Here is a 24,275-nt window from a genome sequence, read left to right as displayed (position 1 = left end):
GTAGTGGGTGGAGGGAGGAGCGAGACTTTTAACGTGTTCCTCTTCTTGCAGAAGCGGACGAGGGAGAGCAGGAAGCACAGTGACCCTAACATTCCCACCTCCAAGTCAGGGTAAGTACAGCCAACGCTCCTTCAGGGGCGCCGTCCCTCTGCGACCACACCACTTCCATGCAGTGGGTCGGTCGCAGTGGGAGGGTGTCTCCCCGTTACCATACCTTGTTATAAAGTTCGAACCTGGACGATTGTGCAGATGGTCGACTTGTTATGCATTGATGTTTGCCAATTACCTGTGTGGACCATGTGTGTGGCCACCGACAGAGGAGCGTGTGATGTGCGGTGGACGCGTCTCGTTATTTTACACCGAAAGTTTCGTTTCCTTCACGTGAGACGTCAGAAAGTTGCAGCTTGTTGGTAGGACAGCTTAGGCTGTCAGATGTTGGACTAAAGGAGCCAGTAGCGCTGGCATTATCTTCACCGTGGACCGGCTCGCCGCGCGTCCGGTTGTATCATCGTTCACATCAAAGGGTGTTTTCGTGTCCCTTACAGTCATAACCTTTATGGCTTGTTCACGGCCATCCCTTAGTTACGCCTCTCATGGCCATCCCTCCGGGAACACCTCCCTATATCATGGCCATCCCTTCCAGCACATCAGCCAGTGGCGTAAGTCTGTCCTGATCCCTCCCACTCACACTGACCAGGTCCTATGATTATTGTCCTCTCAGCTGGGTGCGGCTCGGAACACGAGTGACTGTGTTGCTGCTACTCACAACACACGAACTTCTGGTCGTTTAGCTCCTCCAAACACCCAGCCAAGGACCTTGTGTGAGTGCCCTGTCCCCTCCCACATAGTCACGTAGTCTGTAGTTCCGTCATCTTTCCCTCACCTCACCCTCTACACAGGTTCCCTGAATCCCACTACTCACACTGAGCGATCTCCGCCAGCTTGTTGGGATAGAATAGCCACCAGAGTTGTCACTGGCCGGGCGTTGTGGTTCATCCAAAGTGCTTTGTGGCACAAGCCCGTCCTTGGCACTATGGTGAGGGCAGTGCCGGATGGATATCTTTTGTCACTGGTTAAGAGCAGTGTCTCGCACAGTCCTCACGGTGAAGAACATAGGGGATCCATTATCACTGTTGTGTTGTGCTTCTTGTTATACAGTGACTTGGTTTATTTTAGTGGAGTGACGTTATCTTGATAATGTCACTGATGTTATTACCCAGACATGAGTCTTTACGGTCCTTGTGTTTTGACTGGTTGTCTTCCCCCACGGTACCCTCCATTGCCGTGAGATTCTTAAAACGGCCAGAGCCTAAACAGGAAGCAAGCGTATCAACTCATACGCCGTATCAAGTCTCATGGCGTATTGCGTATCAAGTCGTATGATTTGCAAGGCGGCATGCTTGGCTTAAGCACCAGCGTCACCGGGTGTACGCTAATGTATACATAGCGAGCAGGACGTCTGCTACTGGTAGCCTAGCTCCGTCCCGGACGCTTGCGGGTGGGACTTTACGGTATCCTCAGACCGTCTTGTGTACGACGCCCCGCGCATGACTAGCCATCATGCGCTCGAATGACACTCGAGGGACGAGACATCGCCGTGTGAATGATGATTTTAAGACCCCGCATAGCGTAGAAATTCGTCTTTACGAATTAAGTCACTCAAGGATCACCGATCGGAGCAAACACTTGACTACAAGTTGCCTGAGTGAGAATGAGTTTATGACTTGAAACTTAAAGTTACATTTATCCGTATATTTGCGACGTAGAGCTGGACAGACCGGAGGAGAGATATTGTATCGTTACAATGTGTGTCACAGGCTGGCCACGCATGCCACCATGTAGAGGCCTTTGTACTAATTACATATACCCCACTCCCACGGGGTGGTTACACTGATGACACGTGACGGGCACCGTGCATGTAAACGTGTGAGGCACATGGGCGTGCACGGTGAGGCACGGAGGTGGGCACCTGAGGTACGAGGGTGGGTTAGCTCAGGCTCGGGTACAGGCACATGAGGTGAGGGGCGGGCACCTGTGGCACGGGAGAGAGCAATGGGGTACAGAGGCATGGCGCTCGAGGCACTGAGGTGGACGATCATGCCTTGTGAGGTCGTCAGATCTTGTGGAGGTCGTGTCACTGTCACTTGCTGTGTGCAGAAGTGATTACCCATCTCGTACAGACTCGCGTAGATTTCCTGTAAAATTCTTACCTTGCCCGCACAGTACTAACAGTATCTCCAATACTGATATGTATATTTAAGGCAAAATTTTGGCAAGGAACTGGGCGTTGATTGCAAACACTCTTCTTCTGTAGGTTAAATAGATCACTCCACGATGAATTGGGGTAAGGAAAGTATATAATGACGACATTCATAAGTAGATGCATACATAAGTACACACCCGCCTGCATACATACACGAATGATAAAAGTCGTCGACTTCGATTACGTTGGGGAAATTGGATGGGGGAACGTGTTGAAGGCGCGTGTCGGGGCTGAGTGACAGCCGACCGTCAGCCGTGGTCGGCGGCGGAGCACCTCCTGCCGCCCTGCCCCGCCGAGACCCTCCTTCTGCTACTCCTGCCGCTGCTGCTGTGGTAATCGAAAGACAAGGAGGTGTCGTCCTGGTCGTGCACCAGGTACCCGCCCGTCTTGGACCCAGGGGAGGAGGAATATGTGAGGAATAGATATCGTTGGTTGGTGTTGGTCGTGTTGGTATGGGGGACGCGGAGGAGTCAGGTGGACAGCACACGTGCTTTGCTTACTGACACTTACAAGGAATGCAATGGAACACACACACACGCTCTCTCTCTCTCTCTCTCTCTCTCTCTCTCTCTCTCTCTCTCTCTCTCTCTCTCTCTCTCTCTCTCTCTCTCTCTCTCTCTTATATATAAAATGACCGCCGTTTCTTGAGGTAGCGCAGGAACAGACGAGGAAAGGCTGCATCCGTTCACATCCACTGGAGAAGGAAGGATGGAGTGAAATTTTTTTTTACCGATCGGGGCCTAAATGTACAGGAGGGTGAAATGCGTGCACGTGGTAGAGTGAATTGTAACGATGTGGTATACTGGGGTCGACGTGCTGTCAGTGGACTGAACCAGGGCATGTGAAGCGTCCGGGGTAAACCATGGAAAGGTACATGGGACCTGTTTGTGGACAAGGAACTGTGATTTCGGTGCATTACACATAACAGCTGGAGATTGGATGTGAGATATGAGAGGATGTGGCCTTTCTTAGTCTGTCCTTGACGCAACCTTGATAGCGCGGGAAACGGCGATCAAGTATGAAAGAAGAAATAAAATAATATGATTTCACGTTTGCTGTTGGTGTTGCATGTATATTGTCGTTAATGTGGTGTCGTGAGGGAGGGAGCAACTGGAGTAGAATCAACAGTTGTGTCCTCAGCAGACGTGATGCAGGCCTCCATGAGTGGTAACCAGGTGGGTGTGAATGTCTCCAGATGGGTTGGTGTCCCCAGGTAGGATGGTGGGTCTTTAGTTGGGTTGGCGGGTCTTCAGGTGACTGTGGAATTATTAGTTTCACTGTTGGGGATGCCAGTGTTTCTATATGTAGGTGGGGCGAGTCGTGGTCAGCAGGATAAACGGGAGGGGCAGTGGTAGTGGTGGTGGTGGTGGTGGTGGTGGCAGGGTAGGAGGGCCGGCGGGGCGGTACAGGGTAGCTGGGTGAGTTTGGTGTCAGGCTTCGGGTTGTTATCGGTGGCTGTGGTGGCACGTCATGATGCCTCTCATCGATGCCGCCGCCACCGTCTCGGCCTTCACCCCTGCCCGCGCTGCTCACATTAAAGGGGCGCCCGCACTCCTCGGCCTGGTCCGCTGCGCCCACCGCTGCACCGCCACCCACGCCCACTGACCTCCTGACCAACTTGCCGCTCTCACGGTACTGCCATAGTCTCACAACCCCCACCCCCCTCGTTATCCCTCAACTCTGCCTTTTGCTGGACGTTACTGAGGTCTGGGATGCGGCAACAACTCCCGCAGTTTGTCAACGTTTCCATTCTTCTGCATCACGTGTGTGGTCAAGGACCTCGCTCCGCTGGTCCGGCAGAACATTTCTTGTCGCTCAATACATCTCGAGTCGAGTAAAATATGTGTAGTTTGGCAACATTTTTAGGTGGAATTCACGTTTTTTTAATACTTTAAAGCAGCTTTTCCGTAAATCCGACAAACGCGTAAGTGCTGCAGTTGTTCGTGGACACTCACATACTCAAGCAACAGATATGTCAACCATTTGATACAACGGTACGATCCCTGAACAGAACGTTACGACCTATTGTTATGATTGCATGACTTTTGACCCTGACTTTTAGGAGCCAGGCCAGAGGCTTAACCTTCATGCCGTGGGGTCGTGCCTGAGGGTCGTACCGTCGTGCCCAAGGGTCATGCAGTCGTGCTAAAGGTGTTCATTGCTCTGATCCATCCGGATCTCTGCGTCGTATCACCTCAGTTTGCGCCCGTCTGCTGCTCACGTTTATTTAAACATGTATAAACTTTTTTCTGTTGTGTGTCGACACCTCTCTTGATGGCCAGGTCTCTTGCGGTCTGCTGAACTTGGGTCTTTTGTCTGCCTCTCACTGGAGTAGCGGCATTTTTGGCCATAGTGGACCTTTGGGTCTGCCTAACACTTGTATTTTCAGAGCATTACAGTGGTCGGCCACAGTTCTATGGCATCCTTAAGTTCTAACGTTGCAAGGCTTCTCATTTATGGTCCGCCAGTGCTCTGTAGATGTTGAAAACTTTCCACACTAGTGTTGTTTGGTGGCTCCTATGTTGCTTGGCAACGTAGCAGTGATTGAGGATTGTGAAAGTTAAGACACTGTTAAGTTGAGCACGAACGAAAGATGAATAGATTACCCAGTAAAAGTCTGGATTGCTACGGTACCAGGTCTCTTGATGTGTGTGTAGATGTTTTACCTGGAGTGAATGACATGTACTTCCTTATGCATAGACTAATTTCCGAGGAACTGTAGGTAAAGTGCGATTAAAATTATTTGGTTATCCAGTTAGTGAATTATGCAGGTCAGAAATACGTAAAGAACGAATTTAACGTAGAATCGAAAGGACGTATCGGGGCTCCTCGTCCCGAGCGTACTACTGACGCCAACGGACAGTTAATGATGGAAACAACAGTTTGACATGGCCTTGTTAGTGACAGTCGAGGAGGAAGTATGTCTCAGGTCGGACCATGAGGAGATGTGGGAGAATGGGAGCGAGAGGTGGCTGTGGGGATGATAGAAGATGTGGGGAGAGGGAGGACTGTGAGAAATGACAGAGTGGGAGGACGACAGCCCCCGCTGAACCTAGCGTACGGGAAGGAAGGCTTCGGAGGTGGACAGTACCAGTATAGAGGCACTGAGTGACGGATGTCCTTATGCAGTGTACACTACATTGGCAGCTTGTGAAGAGAATGATTTTAGAGACAGTTACGAGAACAGTGGGTGGATGCAGCTTTTCTCTTTATGTTTTAAGACTGTTTTAAGACATATATTTACAGAGGGATACGTGTTTTGGGTTTCGAGATGGCGTTGAGGTGAGAGTGGTGACAGTACAGCCGCAGGATATGAAGTAAACAGACAATAACGGCCTCATATGGAAAGGTATCTCGTCTTCAAAATGAAATTACCGGCTGGGAAATCCTGGCAGTTAGTAATGTTATAAGTACGTTTTAGTAACTCAAGATTATGAAATATAGGAAGAAGGATTGCGGTATATATTGACACGGTTGAAGCCTGAAACTAAGTGGAAGTACTTTAGGAATAGTAGAGGTAATGAGTGAGCGGTAAAGATGATAAAGGTTTTCATTGGATGCAGTGAAAGCATGTGGTGTCCATTGACCAGTGATTGGAGATACATTGGAGTAGTGGCGAGGGATGTGCGGGTGGTGAAGACGAAGAAGAGAAGCGCATGGGAAAGACACAGAACAGAGGACCTGAAGGTATCTGACGGTTATGTGCTGCAGGTGGGCAATACGATCGTACATTCCTGATGTGTATAGATGGAAACGGGATTGGTCAAGGAAGATGGCAGAAAATAATCAGAAATGCAGAGCAACAAGATGGGATCGTGTATGAGACAAGGACCCAGGATGTGGGATGTGTTTGAATGGTGGTGGAAGGGGTTCAGGAATGTTAAATATTTAGTTGATACAGTTACCACCTTACCTTGGGCGTACCTTACGTCACGTGTGGAGGCTGGTGTGTGCCTGAACTCCTCGGCCTGCTAAAGATAGTTCCAAATGCTGCAGGAGGCCCACTGTTCATTATATTTGTTTATATAGAAAACGTAGCTTTCACTCGATATGTGGTCTCCAACTCAAGGCAGACGCCACCTACGTAAATTACACTAAATGATTTAAAGTCTTGGTATACACAATGTTTCTATATTTGTATATACTGGACTGATGATAAATTGTTCCAGTGACAGTTCTCTCTTGATGGCCACTAAACCCAACACATACACTACCCCTCAGTCTGTCATGGAGTCTATATTTGCACCTATCTGTGTCCCTGCCGACCAGCCTTGTAAAGTACTGTGACATCTCAAGTATAGACTCCTTGAAGAGCAGTCCTAGTAGTAGGGTCGAGCTGGGGCCTGTGGGGCTGCCATCCACTCGATCCTGTCCATGAAATGGGAGTGTAGTTAAGGATGATAGATAAATGATCGGTAGATAGACAAGGGCCCTTGAAAGCTATTGTATCACTGGTATTTTCTTGAATTTGAAAAACTCGATCAGTTTAAGTACTAGAATGAATGTTAGTGTCATATGAAAGCGTGTGACACATCAAGCATTAATTTTGTGATTATTGAATTAAAAGATTTAATTGTTATTCGTAAATAACAATGGGATTATTTAAGAAAGTAACTTGTGCTGTCTGTCGTGTTGTCACAGTAGTACGATGATTTATGTATGAACTGAATCGTTAAATTTTCTCTATAACTAAAAGACTTTTTATAACACTTTATTAGTTCATCGTCTGTAAAGAACATTCACGGTAAATTTGCTGTATACCAATATCATTTTGGTATATAGTGAAGACTGAGAGTGCGTCTAGCGTTCAGACCGAAGATAAGCTACAGAGGGAAAGGAAGAAATCAAGAGATGAGTGTGGGGAAGCCTCACGTGGAAGGTGGACAGCCAGCCTCTGGTGGTCACCGCTGCTGCAGTACACCTTACTCGCCCTCCAGACTTTCTGATGGACACGAAGGTCATCTCAGTTTGTAGTGGCAGATGTTTTTGTGTGTTCACAGATCATTATGTTTATGCGTGTGGGTGTAGTAACGTGTTTGTTTACCTGTGTGTCCGTGGGTGGGTGGTTGGTTAGGTGTGAGTGTGTGTTTGGCTGTGTTTGTGGGTAGTGGGTGGTGGGTATGAGTCTGGTGGAGGTGTGGCTGGCGGAGAGGGCCGGGTGAAGCCACAGGTCGGGCGTCAGTGAGAGCCGGGCAGCGGCAGGTTGGTGGGGAGCAGTGTGCTCTGCTCACTCCCGCTCTATCTCAGCCTCACCTGTCGCTCTGGCCCGCACCTTATTATTGTGTCGTGTGTGCCTACCTCGTGGGGCTGGTGGTGTGTACACTCACTCGCTGAGGAGCTGGCAGTGTCGGCCACATAGGTGGAAAAGAATCGGTTGTCGTTGATGTGTGGAAACTTGTGCGGCCAGACTTACTTGCCCTCCACCGCTAGAGTCTTGTAAATTATTCGTGGTGGTGGCTGCGCTGCAGGCCCCTCGCCCTCCTGCAGGTCTCAACGTTACCTCGACCGAACACTTCACCCTAGAAGATATTTCTGCTTGTGAATTGTGTGCAGACATAAGGTCAAGCTTCGCCTCGTTTGGTGCTTGTACGGTGCTGCCGTGGCAACATTGACGTGAAATTGATTATGAATGACACAGATATATAAGTAAACAGTTGGCTGTAAAGTTGCAGGCGAGACCTGCCCCTGGGGCTGTGTACTGCAGATGTGTGTGATTGATGGTGTGAATGAACGGATGATGCTGGTCGTAGCGGTAAGTTATGGTGTGTGAGGTAGCTGTGTGGGCCTGGTCGGGCCAAGGCGAGAGGACCTGTCACCTCACTCACTAGCAGTCGCAGATTGCCCAGGTTCGGCTATGCGCTAAAGATATAAATACGAGCCAGTGTCAGCTGTAAAATGAACCAAAGGTACGTTAACTCAGGACAACGCTTGACGGACGTAAGGTTTGGCCTACACCTCCAAGCATGATGGTCATTCCTGAGTAGAGAAACCGTTGGCTGAGTCTGATGACTGCTGGGTAACTCTACCAGCTGAGAGAGAGGACAGTACCTGCAGCTGAGGCAGGAAGCCTCTATCTGGCTGTGTTCAGGTTTGGCATTACCTTGTACCTTTCCTTGAAAGGCTCAGACCTAGGGAAGAAGCTGAAAGTCTTTAGAATCTCCTGAATTAGAAATGATGGCATCGGTTAAGACGAAGTGTACCTGTGGGTGTTGACGGTGAACGCCTGCCGGAGGTGTTGGGTAACATGATTACACAGAGCGGCCGCCCACGTAAAGGGGCGGAGACCTTGTGTCCCACGCGAGGAGCCTCACCGGCGGGAGGCAGTTGAGCTCATGGACCAGGTGCTGGACCTCGTCCCACACCCACACAGCGGCCACCAGGGTCACCTCAAGCCTCAGCCCACGCCACTCATGAACTGGCCAGGCCAGGGTCAGGTCCTGGGAGAGACAAACACCTGGTCCCTGGGTGCAGACATGATGACTTACCCCCAGTGTACAACTTGATGTCTTCGTCATTTGAGTGAACCTGGCGTTCTCAAGTCCCTAGGGCTGGGATATACTGTGCTTACCTGGACTAAGAGACATTGGCTGGAATTAGTGAGAGGAGACTCTGCGGTAATTGTGTGTGATAGATAGGTTTGTCTAAGAAAAGAGATTGTGTGCATGAAAGCGAGTGAGAGTATTGCAGGAGAGTGGGGAAAACGAGTGAGTGATGACGGCTGGCGGTGCGGTGAGAGTGTGGCAGCAGCAGTTGAGAGAGAGAGAGAGAGAGAGAGAGAGAGAGAGAGAGAGAGAGAGAGAGAGAGAGAAGTCAGGCTACTCTTATATTCTGGGCAGCGCCGTCCCCCCCGCGCCCCGCCGCTCATGACGTATTCAACATAAGGAATCACATGCGTCTAACGACACCTCACCTGCAGGTAGAACTTGAACAGAACAATGTAGCACATCAGTGAAAGTATGACTCCAGCGTTTCGGACGTAAGATGTGAGGAAGAGATTGATGGTGCTTGGTGAGGTGGAGAGGAGGGGTGGCGGTGTGTGTTGCGCAGTGGCGGCGGCCGCCGGAGGATGAGGCTGGTGCGTCCCGAGCCTTCCCACCGAAGCTGGTGGGTGGACCTGTCTCAACCCGTCAGGTGGGTACCTGCAGTGTCCCCTGCTCTCCTTACCCCGTTCTCCCAACACACACACACACACACACACACACACACACACACACACACACACACACACACACACACACACGCACGCACGGACCATCACGTGCCACGTATCATAACACCCAGCCTCTCTGGCTGCTCTGCGGCAGCTCGCGCTTGCAGCTGACCTCGCTGTTCTCGCGTTCTCTGTTTCATTCAGGCGGTTTTCCCAGAGCAGTCTTCCACTTTAATCTTTTTATTTTATCTTGTATATATATATATATATATATATATATATATATATATATATATATATATATATATATATATGAGCAAATGAGGCCATTTCTTCTGTTCTTGGCTCAGTGCGAAGAAAATAAAAAGAATAATTGTGTATATGTGAATTAATCTCCTTATTAGTTTTCTGTTACTCCTTTTTGTTCTTCTGACATGGCCGCGATTAGTAAGTGTTTTTGCCTATGCCATTTGAATTACCAAAAACATATATATATATATATATATATATATATATATATATATATATATATATATATATATATATATATATATATACTCCAGCATAGTACATGGTAGAAACTTGATACTCTCGTCATAAGTCCGCATAATGTACATAGGGAATTGTTAATTGTTGTATATCAGAGATGTCCCAGGTGTGTCCAGTGATTGGATTGAAAAGCCAAAATTTTCGGCATATACGAGTTAGGGACACAAATACCTTGGTAGAAGAGATTTTTGAGAATAGGTGAAATTTTTCTTTTATATATAACTGTCAGCGAGACACGCGTAGCTTGAGTGATCCTTGTTATTAAAATACATCAATCATGTTGGCTGGCGCCCATGTGAAGGTCGAGAAAAATATTGCAAAAGTGCCAACCCTCCTTCAGTTGACGAAAGATCTAGTTCATAAAGGGACAGATGGTGAGACTCGGGGATAAATAGGGATGTAAAGAGGTAAGTGTATGTATGAGTGAGGTAAAGAACGTGTGCTGTAATGGTTTGGGCACATGGAGGGGTTGACTATGAGGCTATACGTGTGGGAGGAGGAGGGAATAAGGAGAAATGAAGGAAGAGTTGGGAATGATGGAGTGAAAAATGCTCTGGGTGATCGGGGTCTGAACATTCAGGAGGGTGGGAGGCGTGCATGGGACAGCGAATTAGAACGATGTGGTATACTGGGGGTGACTTGCTGTTAAGGGGCAGAGCTATGGCGTGTTCAGCGATCAGGGGAAACCGCGGAAAGCTCTGTGGGGCTCAGATGTGGATAGGAGGCCAAAGGTTTTCTGTGCATTGCATTTGACAGTAATGCCACATTGTTGACACTAAGTTTAGGTACATAAGTAGAGGGCAGGAATTTATCATTTTCCAAAGCGAATTTCTTTTTCTCTCTCTCTTTAAGAAGGATGACTGGAGAGGCCTGAGGTATGTACGGGTTTGTCATACGTGTTATGCCTTTCACTTAGGTGATGGTGAATGAGGTCTGGATAACAAAGAATACTCATGAACACTTTCGACAGTGGTGTCTTCTTTCTAAGGTCACAGGCTCATCCTTAGAGGAGTAAGCCATCCTTGTTTCTCCTCTATTTTTGGAGTGCCACTTGATGCCTTCATCCCCTCCGTATCGGAAAAATGTCAAAAGATTTACGCCATTGACCACCGCGTCATTTACAGCGGCCCGCTGGAAGACCTGCTTGACGTGTGCTTGCTGGTGGTCAGTGTCGTCCAGTGAATGAGATCGTCCAGTTCATTGTGGTGTCGTCCACGAGGAATTGGGCGCAGTGTTAAATGTCGTCATGAGTGACAGGTATACAGAGGAGCAGGCATACTTCCTCAAGACTTTAGAAGTTGTAATAACATAGTAAGGATGAGGTTTTAGGACAGTTAGGTGCGTGTCTTTTGCATTCGTATGGCATACGCTTAAATGTATCGTCCTAATTCACTGGATACTTCCTTTAGATTTTCACTTGCTGTCACTTGATGATGACATTTGCCCGAAGTCGTGACAAAGTCTGTGAATGATGTCAGCATTTGTTCTTTCCACCACCCACTGGCTTCTCTGATCTCAACTGTAATGGCCGAGTATTTGTGACAGCTTCGTTTAGGGTTAGATCTGTAGTGTCTCCCCGGGTCGAGTATGTTGCTTGACTAGTGTGTTGTCCTGTCTCCCCATCATGCTCATTTTAAGACCTATATGACGTGAGATATCAGGGCAGGTGGCCTGTATTTCTGTATCATTCCATCATGCACGATGCTGAAGAGCTCCGATGGTAAACTCCGACGCCCCAGGGTGATGCTGACGTCACACCCCCCTGGTTCAGAGGTTGTTGAATTCCCTTTTTTTTTTTCTTTTTTTAGTAATATTTAGCTTTTTTTTTTTTTTATCACGGAGAAGCCTCCAGACATCTGTTCCTGGAGTGCCATGTCATGCATGGGCATGAAATCAATATGCTTTTTGAACTCGGATGGAAACAGAATTGCTTTCCGATACGTTTGTCACCAGCGCCCACCATTATTAGCAAGTGTTCGTGTGGAGTGTCGACCTTATCACCGTCGCTACCGCCACCGGCCTAGTGTTGGAGCCAGGTAGCGACCCAGCCAGTAGTGTTGGGCCGGTGCAGCGACCACACCTACCGAGTCTTAGGTGAAGTGACCACCACACCGCCGTATATTAGCCTGTTATTACGTACTGACGACCACACGACCAGTAGTAGTATTAGTAGTAGTAGCCTTTGTTACTGCGTAATGACGACCCCACCCACCACCATTTGTACAAGCATGTGTTATAGCGGAGCGACGGCTCTACCACTAGAGCTATCCTGTGCAGGAACATCCCAACCACCATTACTATCCCATGTTGTTGACATTGACGATCTTACCTCCCTTACTCTCCCTTGTGACTTGTGAGTAACGACCGATGTCCACAGCTCAGGTTGACGCTTATTGACGACCACCAGTACGATGATAAGTCCCCTCTGCGGAAGGGCAGTTACAGTCATTACCATTACGAGTAACGACCCCATGGTAGTCGTGTAGTGTGTGACGACCCCCGCCACCGACAGGAGGCCGGATCTACGACTCCCTCACCATTACAAGACCTTGATGGATCGGATTGACGACCAGATAGATCACCCTCCACAAACCCAACACGAGTACAAGACCACGTTTGGCTGCTCTGGTATCCCTTCATCCGGCTGGCTGTAGACAGGGGGCTTTGTTGCCTGGCGGAAATGTGAGAAATCTTCATACTGGAAACCATTGAGCAGATTGAACCCAAACTTTACAGAATTGATTGATGGCTGCTCTCCTCTGTCATATGGCTGCTCTCCTCTCTCATAGTACCTTAATCGTGCTAATCTGACATCCAGTATGGCCAGATGGGCGGGGCAGACTCTAAAGGCTTCCGTGGTGTAGTGGTTAACGTCGCTAACCATGATTCACGTACTGACCCGCCCGAATTCGAATCTTGGACGTGGCAGTAGGCCTACAGGCAACCCAGCTGTTCGTCCTCCATCGAGGATGGTCGATGAGTTGGCACCTGGCTTAGACTTCAGTGTGTATGACTGTGTCTGTGTGTGTCTGTGCACACGAGAACAAAGACTTCGTACTTATACAAGCAATATGTGTCGACTGATATCGTCCCTAACCCGTTGCCAGAGTCCCGTCCCACATTAGGAGAACAGTAAAGGAAGACAAACTGTTTTGTGGCAAATGATAGAATGGCATTTAAGTGCATGATTGAGGAAATAATCACCAACCTATTCACTTCCTACATAAGGCCGAGACTAGATTGTCAATGAACAAGTTGTGCGTCCGTCGTCCAGTTTTACCGATGATTTCTACGCATTGTGTGGGATGCGACAGTCGTAGCCACATTTATGCAGTGCTCTCGTAGAGTCTGTGTGTATCACGTTAACATTATGATTGTTCTCCAGTGAGCCTCTACAGTCTTGCGGTGCACAAGCCTATGAGAGAAGCAAGATCTTTCCGTCCTGAAGCCATGTTGTCCTGGGCTTTGTCGGTGATTGATTCTTTATTCAAGACTCTCCCAGAGATGTGGAGTGGCTGTGCTGTCGTCGCTCGGACTTTGGGAACGCTTTGTGTCCTCCCTCTGTGGGTGGAGTAGGGCGACGTAGGATAGCTTCAGGCTCTCGGAGATGATGCCAGAAGCTAGTAGTCTTGTCGTCCAGAGGATATGTAACGCCTGTGCAAGTCTGTTTTGCATGGCTCTACGAAGAAGGAGTTCCAGGGGTCTAAGTCTTTTAAGACGTGGTGCATTGTGTATGTGTGAGATGTGCCGTGTGGAACACTTGGGTGGGGATTACTCTCCAGGCAAAGGGTGGCTGGTTTGGTCATCTTTTATGGTGGTTTATAGTTCACCTGATACCGACTGATATTCCTTATATTGATATCTCCCTCAGTGATGTCGTGGTAATCATGCATTTTCATGCCTCTCTCTCTCTCTGCTCGTAGTAGGTCAGCGGAGTTGATGGTCCTCGATTTGCGTTTTGCCTTTTGAGTAAAAACTATTTTTTTTCCCTTATTTCATCGTCGGCTCTTTTTTTTTTTTCTCCTTCTTTTCCCCATGTCTGGTATGACGTCTTGAGCGTTATATGTCCGTGTGTTCGTTGGACAGGTCCTTCTCCTTCGGCCGGATGAGCTGTGGCTTTGTGTGGGTCTTCAGTTCTCTCACCTCGCACGTCAGGATCGTCTTACTAGCTCTACTCTAGAGACCTTTTGCAATCTCGTATTTTTTCCTCCCTCCCCATACTACACAGTATCTTATTACACACACACACACACACACACACACACACACACACACACACACACACACACACACACACACACTTAAACCAGTTTGATGATGGAGGGAACATACAGTTCTTGTAGAGATGAAAAGGTAGAAGAACAATAGTCCCTAACGTGAGATTAAACAAGAAACTTGTTAGAAAAGATGTAAAGAAGTAGTACTTTTGTAGTGTAAGATGAGTGGATGAATGGAATAAACTAAGTAAGGAAATTCCTAATGTGGACAGCACCTCCCTGCACAGTACAAATAGCTAATTACATACACATACATAGGCTTCTGTGGTGTAGTGGCTAGGGTTACTGACTTTGATTTTATGTTCGGGCCCGCCAGGGTTCAAGTCCTCGCTACAGTAGTTGGTCCACAACCATTCCCGTGTACGTGGCGGTGCCCCAGAGTGGGTAGTACACGGCGGGGCGTCACGGAAGGGGAACTTACCACAGCATAACGGGGATCAGCTTGGTAACTCGAGGAGTGGCGCGGGGGATTTAAAGGGTGGTTAGAAAGCGTGGAGGATTAACAGTTAGGCTGACAACTCGGGGAATTAAAGGGTGGGTCCTTGAGTGTGGAGGATTAAGGGGTTAGGTTGGAGCATATAGCATTAATGAATGGTTCCTGAGCGTGGAGGATTAAGGGGTAGGGTTGGAGCATATAGCATCAATGGATGGTTCCTGAGCGTGGAGGATTAAGGTTAGGGTTGGAGCGTGTAGCTTTAAGGGATTGTTGTTGACCGTGGAGGATGAAGAACAGCGTTGTAAATATAAACGGATTAAGTTAATGGGCGGTTTTGTAGCCTCAAAGGCTTACCCTGTAGCCTTAAACCCCAGCCTTAAAAAGCTCTAAACTTCAGCCTTTCCCTTTACCCTGGAAACTCAGACTTTGTTCCCTACCCTCAAGGCTCCAGACCTTTCCTTTACCCTTGAGGCACCACCAATGTCTCTTACCCCACAGGGCCCCAGCCTTGCCCTTTACCCACATGGCTCCACCCGTGTCGTGTGTTGGGTGGGTGTTGGTGTGTCCCTGCTTATTTCTTCACTCTTTACCCTTAATGGAGCGTAGCACGTGTTCTAGCGATCCCTCCCACCAAGGCAAACAAATTTTTCACTCCTTTAACTTCTTCCTTTTCACAGTGTCATACCCGCAGTGTACACCTTCTCCATCCATGGTCATTCTTCGTGGGTAACTGAAAAGTCTTTATTATTTTTTTCCTGTATTTAACAATATGGAGATTTACATATAACTTCCAGTGCTTACAGACGTATTTTGTAACTCATGTCTTATCCTCAGAGTTCCTTGTTATTCATTCTCTCTCTCTCTCTCTCTCTCTCTCTCTCTCTCTCTCTCTCTCTCTCTCTCTCTCTCTCTCTCTCTCTCTCTCTCTCATGTAAATTGGTTTTAAAAAAAGTATCGTACATTACAGTATATTTATATTTTATTCATTTTCCTCACCATAGATTTTACTTCGAAAATCAGTCTCAATAGCAGTGACACAAGACACAGACGATCACATGAAAACCAAACGTTACTTCAGGTGTTGAAGATTCCCAAACCTCCCCAGATCTTGACAGGGTATATCCTCCTCCTCCTCCTCCTCCTCCTCCTCCCAGAGGATGTAGTAGGATGCACGTTTTCAGCACATCGGGAGTGCCTTATCTCACGTTGCGGAGGCACGTTTCGAACCCTAGTACTGGCGTTACATTTTCGTGTGGGTCTTTCTTAATCAAGAGCCATATGTTTATGAGGAGAATTTCCCCATGATAATTCGTGCACCTCTACAGCCCCTCCCACCTCTGACCATAACATATAGGTTTCTGTATCAGTCTGTTCCTTCTTTTTTTTCTTCAAGGACTTTCACTTATTTTTCCACGCTCATCACATCTTCTGTAGTCTCCCTACAGTCCCCACGTTCTGGGGTTGGGTCACACGGATCCTGCCGGTCTGACTTGACGTATGGGAGTGTGTATGGCCGAGACAGTACTCCAGTTCGCTGGTGAAAGCCAGACAGGATCCAGCCAAGGCCCTAAATGTGGGGAGTGTAGGGTGATGGCAAGCTTAAGGGCTGGGGCCGAAGCTTTCCAGGTTAAGGGGTGGATTAGGGTTTGTAGGGCTTAGGGGTGAGGCTGGGACGTACCGTGTTAAAAGTTGGGGCAGGACCTAATAAGGCAGAGAAGGAAAGTCAGGAAGAACTGGCGGTGGGGAATAATCAACTCGCCTTAAATAGGTGTATAGTGGACCTGGTTCCTGCAGCTGTCGTGTGCTCCCTGCTAATGTTAGCGGGTGAGTCCTGAGGGAGGGTGGGAGGGTACCGGCCGGCTGGCTGGCTGGAGTTAATGACGAGTGTGGCAGTAACCACGAGCGGGGACTGTTTATTGTCTGGGTCAGGAGGGAGGAGGAACCTCCTGCACGCCTGGAAAGGGAACAATGGAGGTCTGATGTGACGTCTTGCTGGGTACAGTTCAGGTGAGATGGTGGAGCGATGTTTTGTTGTAACCAAAGAAGAGAACAGCGCTCTGCTGCTGCTGCTGTGGCAGGTATTTCTGGTGCCGGACGTTTTCATGGCAAGACAGAGCCCTTCATATATATATATATATATATATATATATATATATATATATATATATATATATATATATATATATATATATATATATATATCCCTGGGGATAGGGGAGAAAGAATACTTCCCACGTATTCCCTGCGTGTCGTAGAAGGCGACTAAAAGGGAAGGGAGCGGGGGGCTGGAAATCCTCCCCTCTCGTTTTTTTTTTTTTTTTTTTTTCCAAAAGAAGGAACAGAGAAGAGGTCCAGGTGAGGATATTCCCTCAAAGGCCCAGTCCTCTGTTCTTAACGCTACCTCGCTATCGCGGGAAATAGCGAATAGTATGAAAAAAAAAAAAAGAGGGGCAAGTATGAAGTCTGTTGGGGATGAGAGAGCTTGGGAAGTGAGACAGTTGTTGTTCGCTGATGATACAGCGCTGGTGGCGGATTCATGTGAGAAACTGCAGAAGCTGGTGACGGAGTTTGGTAAAGTGTGTGGAAGAAGAAAGTTAAGAGTAAATGTGAATAAGAGCAAGGTTATTAGGTACAGTAGGGTTGAGGGTCAAGTCAATTGGGAGGTGAGTTTGAATGGTGAAAAACTGGAGGAAGTGAAGTGTTTTAGATATCTGGGAGTGGATCTGTCAGCGGATGGAACCATGGAAGCGGAAGTGGATCATAGGGTGGGGGAGGGGGCGAAAATTTTGGGAGCCTTGAAAAATGTGTGGAAGTCGAGAACATTATCCCGGAAAGCAAAAATGGGTATGTTTGAAGGAATAGTAGTTCCAACAATGTTGTATGGTTGCGAGGCGTGGGCTATGGATAGAGTTGTGCGCAGGAGGATGGATGTGCTGGAAATGAGATGTTTGAGGACAATGTGTGGTGTGAGGTGGTTTGATCGAGTAAGTAACGTAAGGGTAAGAGAGATGTGTGGAAATAAAAAGAGCGTGGTTGAGAGAGCAGAAGAGGGTGTTTTAAAATGGTTTTGGCACATGGAGAGAATGAGTGAGGAAAGATTGACCAAGAGGATATATGTGTCGGAGGTGGAGGGAACGAGGAGAAGAGGGAGACCAAATTGGAGGTGGAAAGATGGAGTGAAAAAGATTTTGTGTGATCGGGGCCTGAACATGCAGGAGGGTGAAAGGAGGGCAAGGAATAGAGTGAATTGGAGCGATGTGGTATACAGGGGTTGACGTGCTGTCAGTGGATTGAATCAAGGCATGTGAAGCGTCCGGGGTAAACCATGGAAAGCTGTGTAGGTATGTATATTTGTGTGTGTGGACGTGTGTATGTACATGTGTATGGGGGGGGTTGGGCCATTTCTTTCGTCTGTTTCCTTCCGCTACCTCGCAAACGCGGGAGACAGCGACAAAGTATAAAAAAAAAAAAAAAAAAAAATATATATATATATATATATATATATATATATATATATATATATATTCCTATGAGTCCACAGGGAAAATGAAACATGATAAGTTCCCAAGTGCACTTTCGTGTAATAATCACATCATCAGGGGAGACACAAGAGAGACATATAACAGTCATTTGATGTACAACGAAGAGACGTAGCTAGGACGCCTTTTGGTAAACATGCGATTGTCCAAGACAATCGCATGTTTACCAGAAGGCGTCCTAGCTACGTCCCTTCGTTGTTTATCAACTGACTGTTATATTACTTTCTTGTATCTCCCGTGATGATGTGATTTTTACACGAAAGTGCGCTTGGGAATTTATCGTGCTTTATTTCAACGTAGACTCATAGAATATACTTGACAAGCGCTCAGTTGAGACCCTTTCCAATATATATATATATATATATATATATATATATATATATATATATATATATATATATGTTTGTGTGTGTGTGTGTGTGTTGCTCAGTAAGTAACGGGTTATGGTAGTGATGCACAGGATGAGCAGGGGGTGCAGAGTAAATTAGCTGGTGATAGCGGCACAAATCAAATCATTGTAGTGTTGTTGGGCCGGGTTTAGTGTGTGAGGGGTACACTAGGTGACGGGTTATGGTTTTGAGCCGAGTGTAGTGTGTGAGGGGTACATTAGGTGACGGGTTATGGTTCAGGGCCGGGTGTAGTGAGTGAGGGGTACACTAGGTGACGGGTTATGGTTTTTGGTTGGGTGTAGTGTGTGAGGGGTACATTAAGTGACGGGTTATGGTGGTGGTATAGTGGTGTTGGGCCGGGTGTAGTGTGTGCGCGGCGGGCGGGTGGTGTTTGGCACTGTGGCATCGACGCCACTCAGTTTGCCCTCCGCTTCCGACGTATGCGGACGCTCGGCGCCAGGCGCTCCTGCCCCGCCACCCGTGACCTGCTGTGTCTTGCGTGAGAGGAAGGACAGTAGCGGCCGCTTCTTGTGTCGGTGGGACGCTTTCGTGCGGCGCGCTGTGGCTGTGTGCGCGCTGCCGCCGTCATGCGGTAGCAGCAGTCGTAGTAGAACCAGCAGCAGCAGCAGCAGGTGTTAAGGCTACCCCCCTGGAGTGTCGGCGGCCTCAGGTGGTGGTGGCTGTGGCCGGCCCGAGTGACCTTGTGAGCTGTGCCTGGCTGCTGGTGGCCCTCTGCAGGGCCACGACACCTTGCCACTGTCACCCCCAGCTGGCCAGCTTGGTGTCTCGGTGCCTGCACAAGATCGCTGCAGTGCCAGAGTGGGAGTAGGAGTGTCAGTGCAGTGATGGCCCAGGCTGGTGTGAGGGCCAAAGGGTGATCTGTAAGAGTGTCAGTGGAGGGAGGAGGTGGCAGATGCCCTCCAAGGCTGACAGTGGCAGCGTTATCAGATAGTGGCGCGTGGGATAGTGGGCTGGTCTTACCAGGAGGAGGTGCTGGTGGCCCCCACAGCCTGCCGCACCAGTCGGCTCGTGTGGCCACCGGTGGCCAGGATGTGTCGGGTGTAGGTACAGCCCCCGAGGCGCCGGCCCTCCGACGCCCCTGGTGGCTGTGGCAGCCACGTCAGGAGGAGGGCTCCCCTGCTGGCCTAGGATGGAGGCCCGGATGGAGCGCAACTCCTCATTCACAACCCCAGCGTCCTATGTTGTGACCACGACGGCCGTCTTGCCTGAGACAAGACGCTGCTTCTCAGAGAGGTAAAGTTCCCCTCACCAGGTACCCCCTGAACTGCGCTAAGGCAGTCCCCAGGGTCAAGTTTATTTGCCTGTGTATAACGTACTCATGTTGGAGAGGGTTTATCATATTGCTTCATTCTGCTGTTCTGACCATCACATCTGTAATTGTTCATTAATATTCCATCTTTCACTAGACAGACATATAGAATATGTTCACGTGAAGGCACGCGCGTGCGCACCCACGCACTCAAACATCCTCTCGCGTACGCGCGCGCATGAAATGCAAAAATAGTACTCACACGCAAGCAAGCAGGCTTAAGGTTTAAGGTTCGTCGGGGCAGCTGGAGGGTGTGGCGTGGAAGGTAGGCAGGTGATGGAGTGTGGAGTGTGTGGTAGGGTGTTACTGTGGTTGGTATATCGTGATATAGTATCAGGATGAGTTTGTGGTATAAGAAGTACAGGGTGTAGTGCAGTACCCAGAGGGGGTGTTGAAGTTCCCTGAGTGTGGATGTCTCGGGAGAATAGTGAGGTGTGGTAGGTGAAGGTACGTGTGGGAGGTGAGGGGTGCTTGGCAGACGGACGTTGTGGCACACGTATAGCAGTTGTGCGGGTGGCGTCGCGGGTGCGGGTGACCCCGGCAGTGTCAGGTCAAGAGGGTGGGAGTGGTGCCGTGGTGCGGGCTGGCGGATCCTTCTCCAACACAAATAAGCCATTAACATTTAACGAGAGACGTAAGCCCGGCCAGCCAGCGCCTGAATTCACGTTTGGCCTGTGTTTCCCCGCGTGGCACACGCTGAAGCCCTCACGCCTGCACTCGCGTACACCTACAGGTCCTCTCCTACGCTAAGCCTGCCTGCTCTACCCTTTCTGTCTCCCTGTCCTACCTTCACCGCCCCGTCACCCTTGCTGTTCCGTCTTTATCACCGTCCTTAACACACGACCCAAATAAGACTTACACACCACTTATAACATACAGTACGACTGAAAATAAGTGGGTAACAACGAGGATGCACTTGGTGAAAGACGTAATTGTTGAAAAGCTAGACAGACGACACTGACCTCAACAGACAAACCAGAAGATGAAACAAACACGAGCTGAGGGAGTGGGAATGAGGGAAACACCAGAAACACGAAATAGAGCATTGGAATTATGGAATCAGATAAGGAAAAGGCGAAAGAATCGAAGTGAAGAAAGAGTCAAGGAAGTAGAGTTAACCATCCTAATGTGTGGCTGGTCTCCGCGTTCGGAAGATACTGTTTGGCAGGTATGGAGGAAGGACGATGTTGATATCAACCCTCAAAGGAAGATCGTCGCAGTTTCAGTGGTAAATACTGCCTCAGGAAGAACCAATGTTCCGCCAGCTGAGGACACACGGGTGGTCGTGAGAGGAGAGATATTGTCATATGCGGCGGGACTGTGTGAGACACAAACCCTGACGAAGTGCAGCACGAACCACAGTGTCAGCAACACGTAAGCAAGCAGACGGTTCCTTAGACGTACAGGAGTGAATGGAGGAGTGGTCAAGCGAAGAGAGAAATGAGACTAAGACTTACTCTGCAACATGACGCACACATATCACGATAAACTAAGCATTAAGCGCTAGAAAGCCTTTCAGAAAACTCCTCCACCAGTTCTGTAGCAAGTTGAATGTTACATCGTTGCCAGCATCCGGGAACTGAAATCATACGATGTTGGACCAGTTCCTTCCGTAAGTGGAGAGAAAGGTGTTGCTGCCAGATTACAATGTATACTCGAATGGCAGAATAGGAAGCTCGTGGAGGGGAGTCTGTATGATAGAGATGTCCTCGAGACAACAAGACTGAGAGAATTATTCACTGGTGTGGTGGTAGAGTTTGTTATCGAGAATGATAAATGTAGTTTATTGCATTATTTATCAGCCCACATATACGAAACCATAGGAATTTACTGCGTAATAGCAGAGCATAGAATCGTATCGTCGTACTCTTAGAAGTCCAGCTAGATGTCAGGCTGACACACACACAGGATGGATATGGACAGGGAAAGAGACCTCATGACTGAGAACGTCTTCGTGACGTAATACAGAGGAACAGTTGCGCGTACCAGACCACTCGTCAGGGTTGTGACCGGCTGGCAGCAGAAAGCAACCAAATGTGTTTGCATATTAGATCATGACTTTTCACTGACTATGTAACAGCACCATCTCACAGACACTGTACTTAAGTCACAACTTAGTATGATGAGTACAGGAGGGTGTGGGTACTTAGCTCAATGTGCACCGACCTTAGCAGTCGGTGATAAACGCAAAGCCTTGCTTACTACACAAAGCCTTGCTTCTCTGCCTCGCACCCTGACGGACCCAAACCCCTCAAGTCAGTCGGAAGCCAAAGGGCAAAGCAGATCGTCCCCCCCCCAAGCAGGCACATAATGTATGCAATTCTCTGTAGATTTATTGAAATATTTTGTTTGGTAAAACATTGTGTTTGAGGTAGCGCTAGACGTCTTCTCAGTGCACCAGTCCCTTCACTGTGGGTGTGATCAAGCCAGCAGTAAACGTCTCTAGTGGGAAGAAATAGACAGAAACGCGCCAAACGTGCTGCACCAGACATGTACGAGAGCGGAAGAACCGCCAAAGATCCCGGCTTGAGCGTGGCGACAGTCTATCCAAAGGAGGACGAAATCTGACCTTAGGACGCTGCAGCTCAACCCGCTAAAGCAAACAGTCCTTTTAGTAGCTGAAGAGACCGGCCGTAAACTCAAACTCACATGCCAAATTCAGAATAAGGAAGAGCAAGCGGCGATTAATGAGGTAAGAAAACTTTTTTATATATACAAAGTGTAGATCAAGAACATCGCGCTCCATAGACTCAGTAAGTACGGAACAAGTCGTGTACACACACCTCGTGGTGGAGTGTGTAGCATTGTGGCTCATGGATCACACGGACCGTTGTGCGAGTCCTCGATAGGGCCAGCCGGGGCCTACAGCCAGATAAGATACTCACTCTCCCTTTGTGGTTGATCGATTGATCGATACCTTGCCCTCTGCCTATTTGTCCCAGGTGTCTTGGCTCACAAGATTGTGTAAGATGGGAGTAACGGGTAGAATGGAAAGATGGCTCCACAACTTCTCAAAACGTATATGACAACATGTCGTGAACCCGGAGATTTCCCGTGCTACCAGGATGAAAATCTGTACTCTCTCCAGGGAACTGTGCTTGCACCCTCGCTGTATCCCATTCACACACCTGACGTAGGCGCAGGTACAATCACTAGTGTATCATCCCTTGCCGATGACTCCAGAACACGTATGAAATATGAAAAAGAAAAAAGCGTATCCCGAGCTTCCGCTCGAGCTAAACGCGATCTCTCTCCTTACCCTGAGCTCTGCATCCCTATAACCAACGCGTCCCTGACATGCCCTACTTCTGCCCTGAACTGCCCTCACCACATGAGACTTGGGGGGCGGGAGTAGCCACCTTCCAGCTCGTCTGTCGAGTGTGTGCCCAGGATTTGAGTTGTTCGTACGAAGTTGTCGAGACTTCGACGTCCTCTGGTGACTGCAGGCGCGTGAACCAGGAGCCTGACTGCCACCTTCGTGACGGAGTTATGTCTGTCGACGTTACGCCTTTCATCAGCACTGTAGTTCCACCCCGGAGCACGACGGGACGATCCTTAGATAGGATGGCCTGGCCTTTGTTCCTGACCATTTTGGGACTTTTCAAAGGCCAGGCCGTCGTGCTGAAGGATCGTAACGTATTGTTGAAGGCACATACCGTCGAACTCAAAGGATTAAGAGTTTGTTTGTGTCATTTGTGTGTGTGTGTGTGTGTGTGTGTGTGTGTGTGTGTGTGTGTGTGTGTGAGCGCGCGCGCGCGTTTGGAAATCCTTGAAGGTCATGAAAGTGCGTGGCTGTACGTGCGCAAGCTATGAATGGCTGAGTGCATGGCTAGACGTGCAGATATGAATGGTTGAGTGCGTGGCTGGACTTGCTGACGTGAATGGCAGAGTGCGTTGCCATCCTTCTGGTGTCTGTTATCTTGCCGTTGATGGCCAATGCTAGAGTGCTTTAGTGTGATGTCGACCCTCAATTACTGAGCTGTGAGAAAAACATGGGAAATGTCAGCGTATTTTGCTTTCCATTTAACAATGAGTTAATAATCTGAACCGTCATGCTTTCAGTGCCATTCAATGAAAGAAGTACTTTTGGGCCGAAGTCATTGTTGTATGATTTATTTTACGACCGGGCTCATGAGTTGGGATTTTCGAATACATTAGTGATGGTATTGTGTCGCTGATGGGGTGGCTGGTGACGTGTGGGTGTGGGGCGGATGGTCGGGTAGGTGGATGGGTGCCAGTGCCAAGAGCCACATGAGAGCCACACCAGCACCTCAGGGCCAAGGGTAGGCATTGAAGGCTCGACCCAAGTCTCTTCAATACAGTTGCACTGCACACCCTCCCT

The 24,275-nt window shown here is 48.6% G+C and overlaps 1 protein-coding gene across 12 annotated transcripts in view; it reads left to right on the top strand.

Moving 5' to 3' along the window:
- The window catches only part of LOC139753689 (rho guanine nucleotide exchange factor 11-like), a 575,625-nt gene that overhangs the window by 422,984 nt on the left and 128,366 nt on the right, over positions 1 to 24,275 (top strand). For all 12 annotated transcript variants that reach the window (XM_071670374.1, XM_071670376.1, XM_071670381.1 and 9 more), the window contains one exon: positions 52 to 110. In XM_071670374.1, the coding sequence (XP_071526475.1) occupies positions 52 to 110 (59 nt within the window). The remainder of the gene's footprint in view (positions 1 to 51; positions 111 to 24,275) is intronic.

Source organism: Panulirus ornatus, chromosome 15, assembly GCF_036320965.1.
Source record: "Panulirus ornatus isolate Po-2019 chromosome 15, ASM3632096v1, whole genome shotgun sequence".
Taxonomy (NCBI): Eukaryota; Metazoa; Arthropoda; class Malacostraca; order Decapoda; family Palinuridae; genus Panulirus; species Panulirus ornatus.
This window is presented reverse-complemented; position numbering and strand designations above follow the sequence as displayed.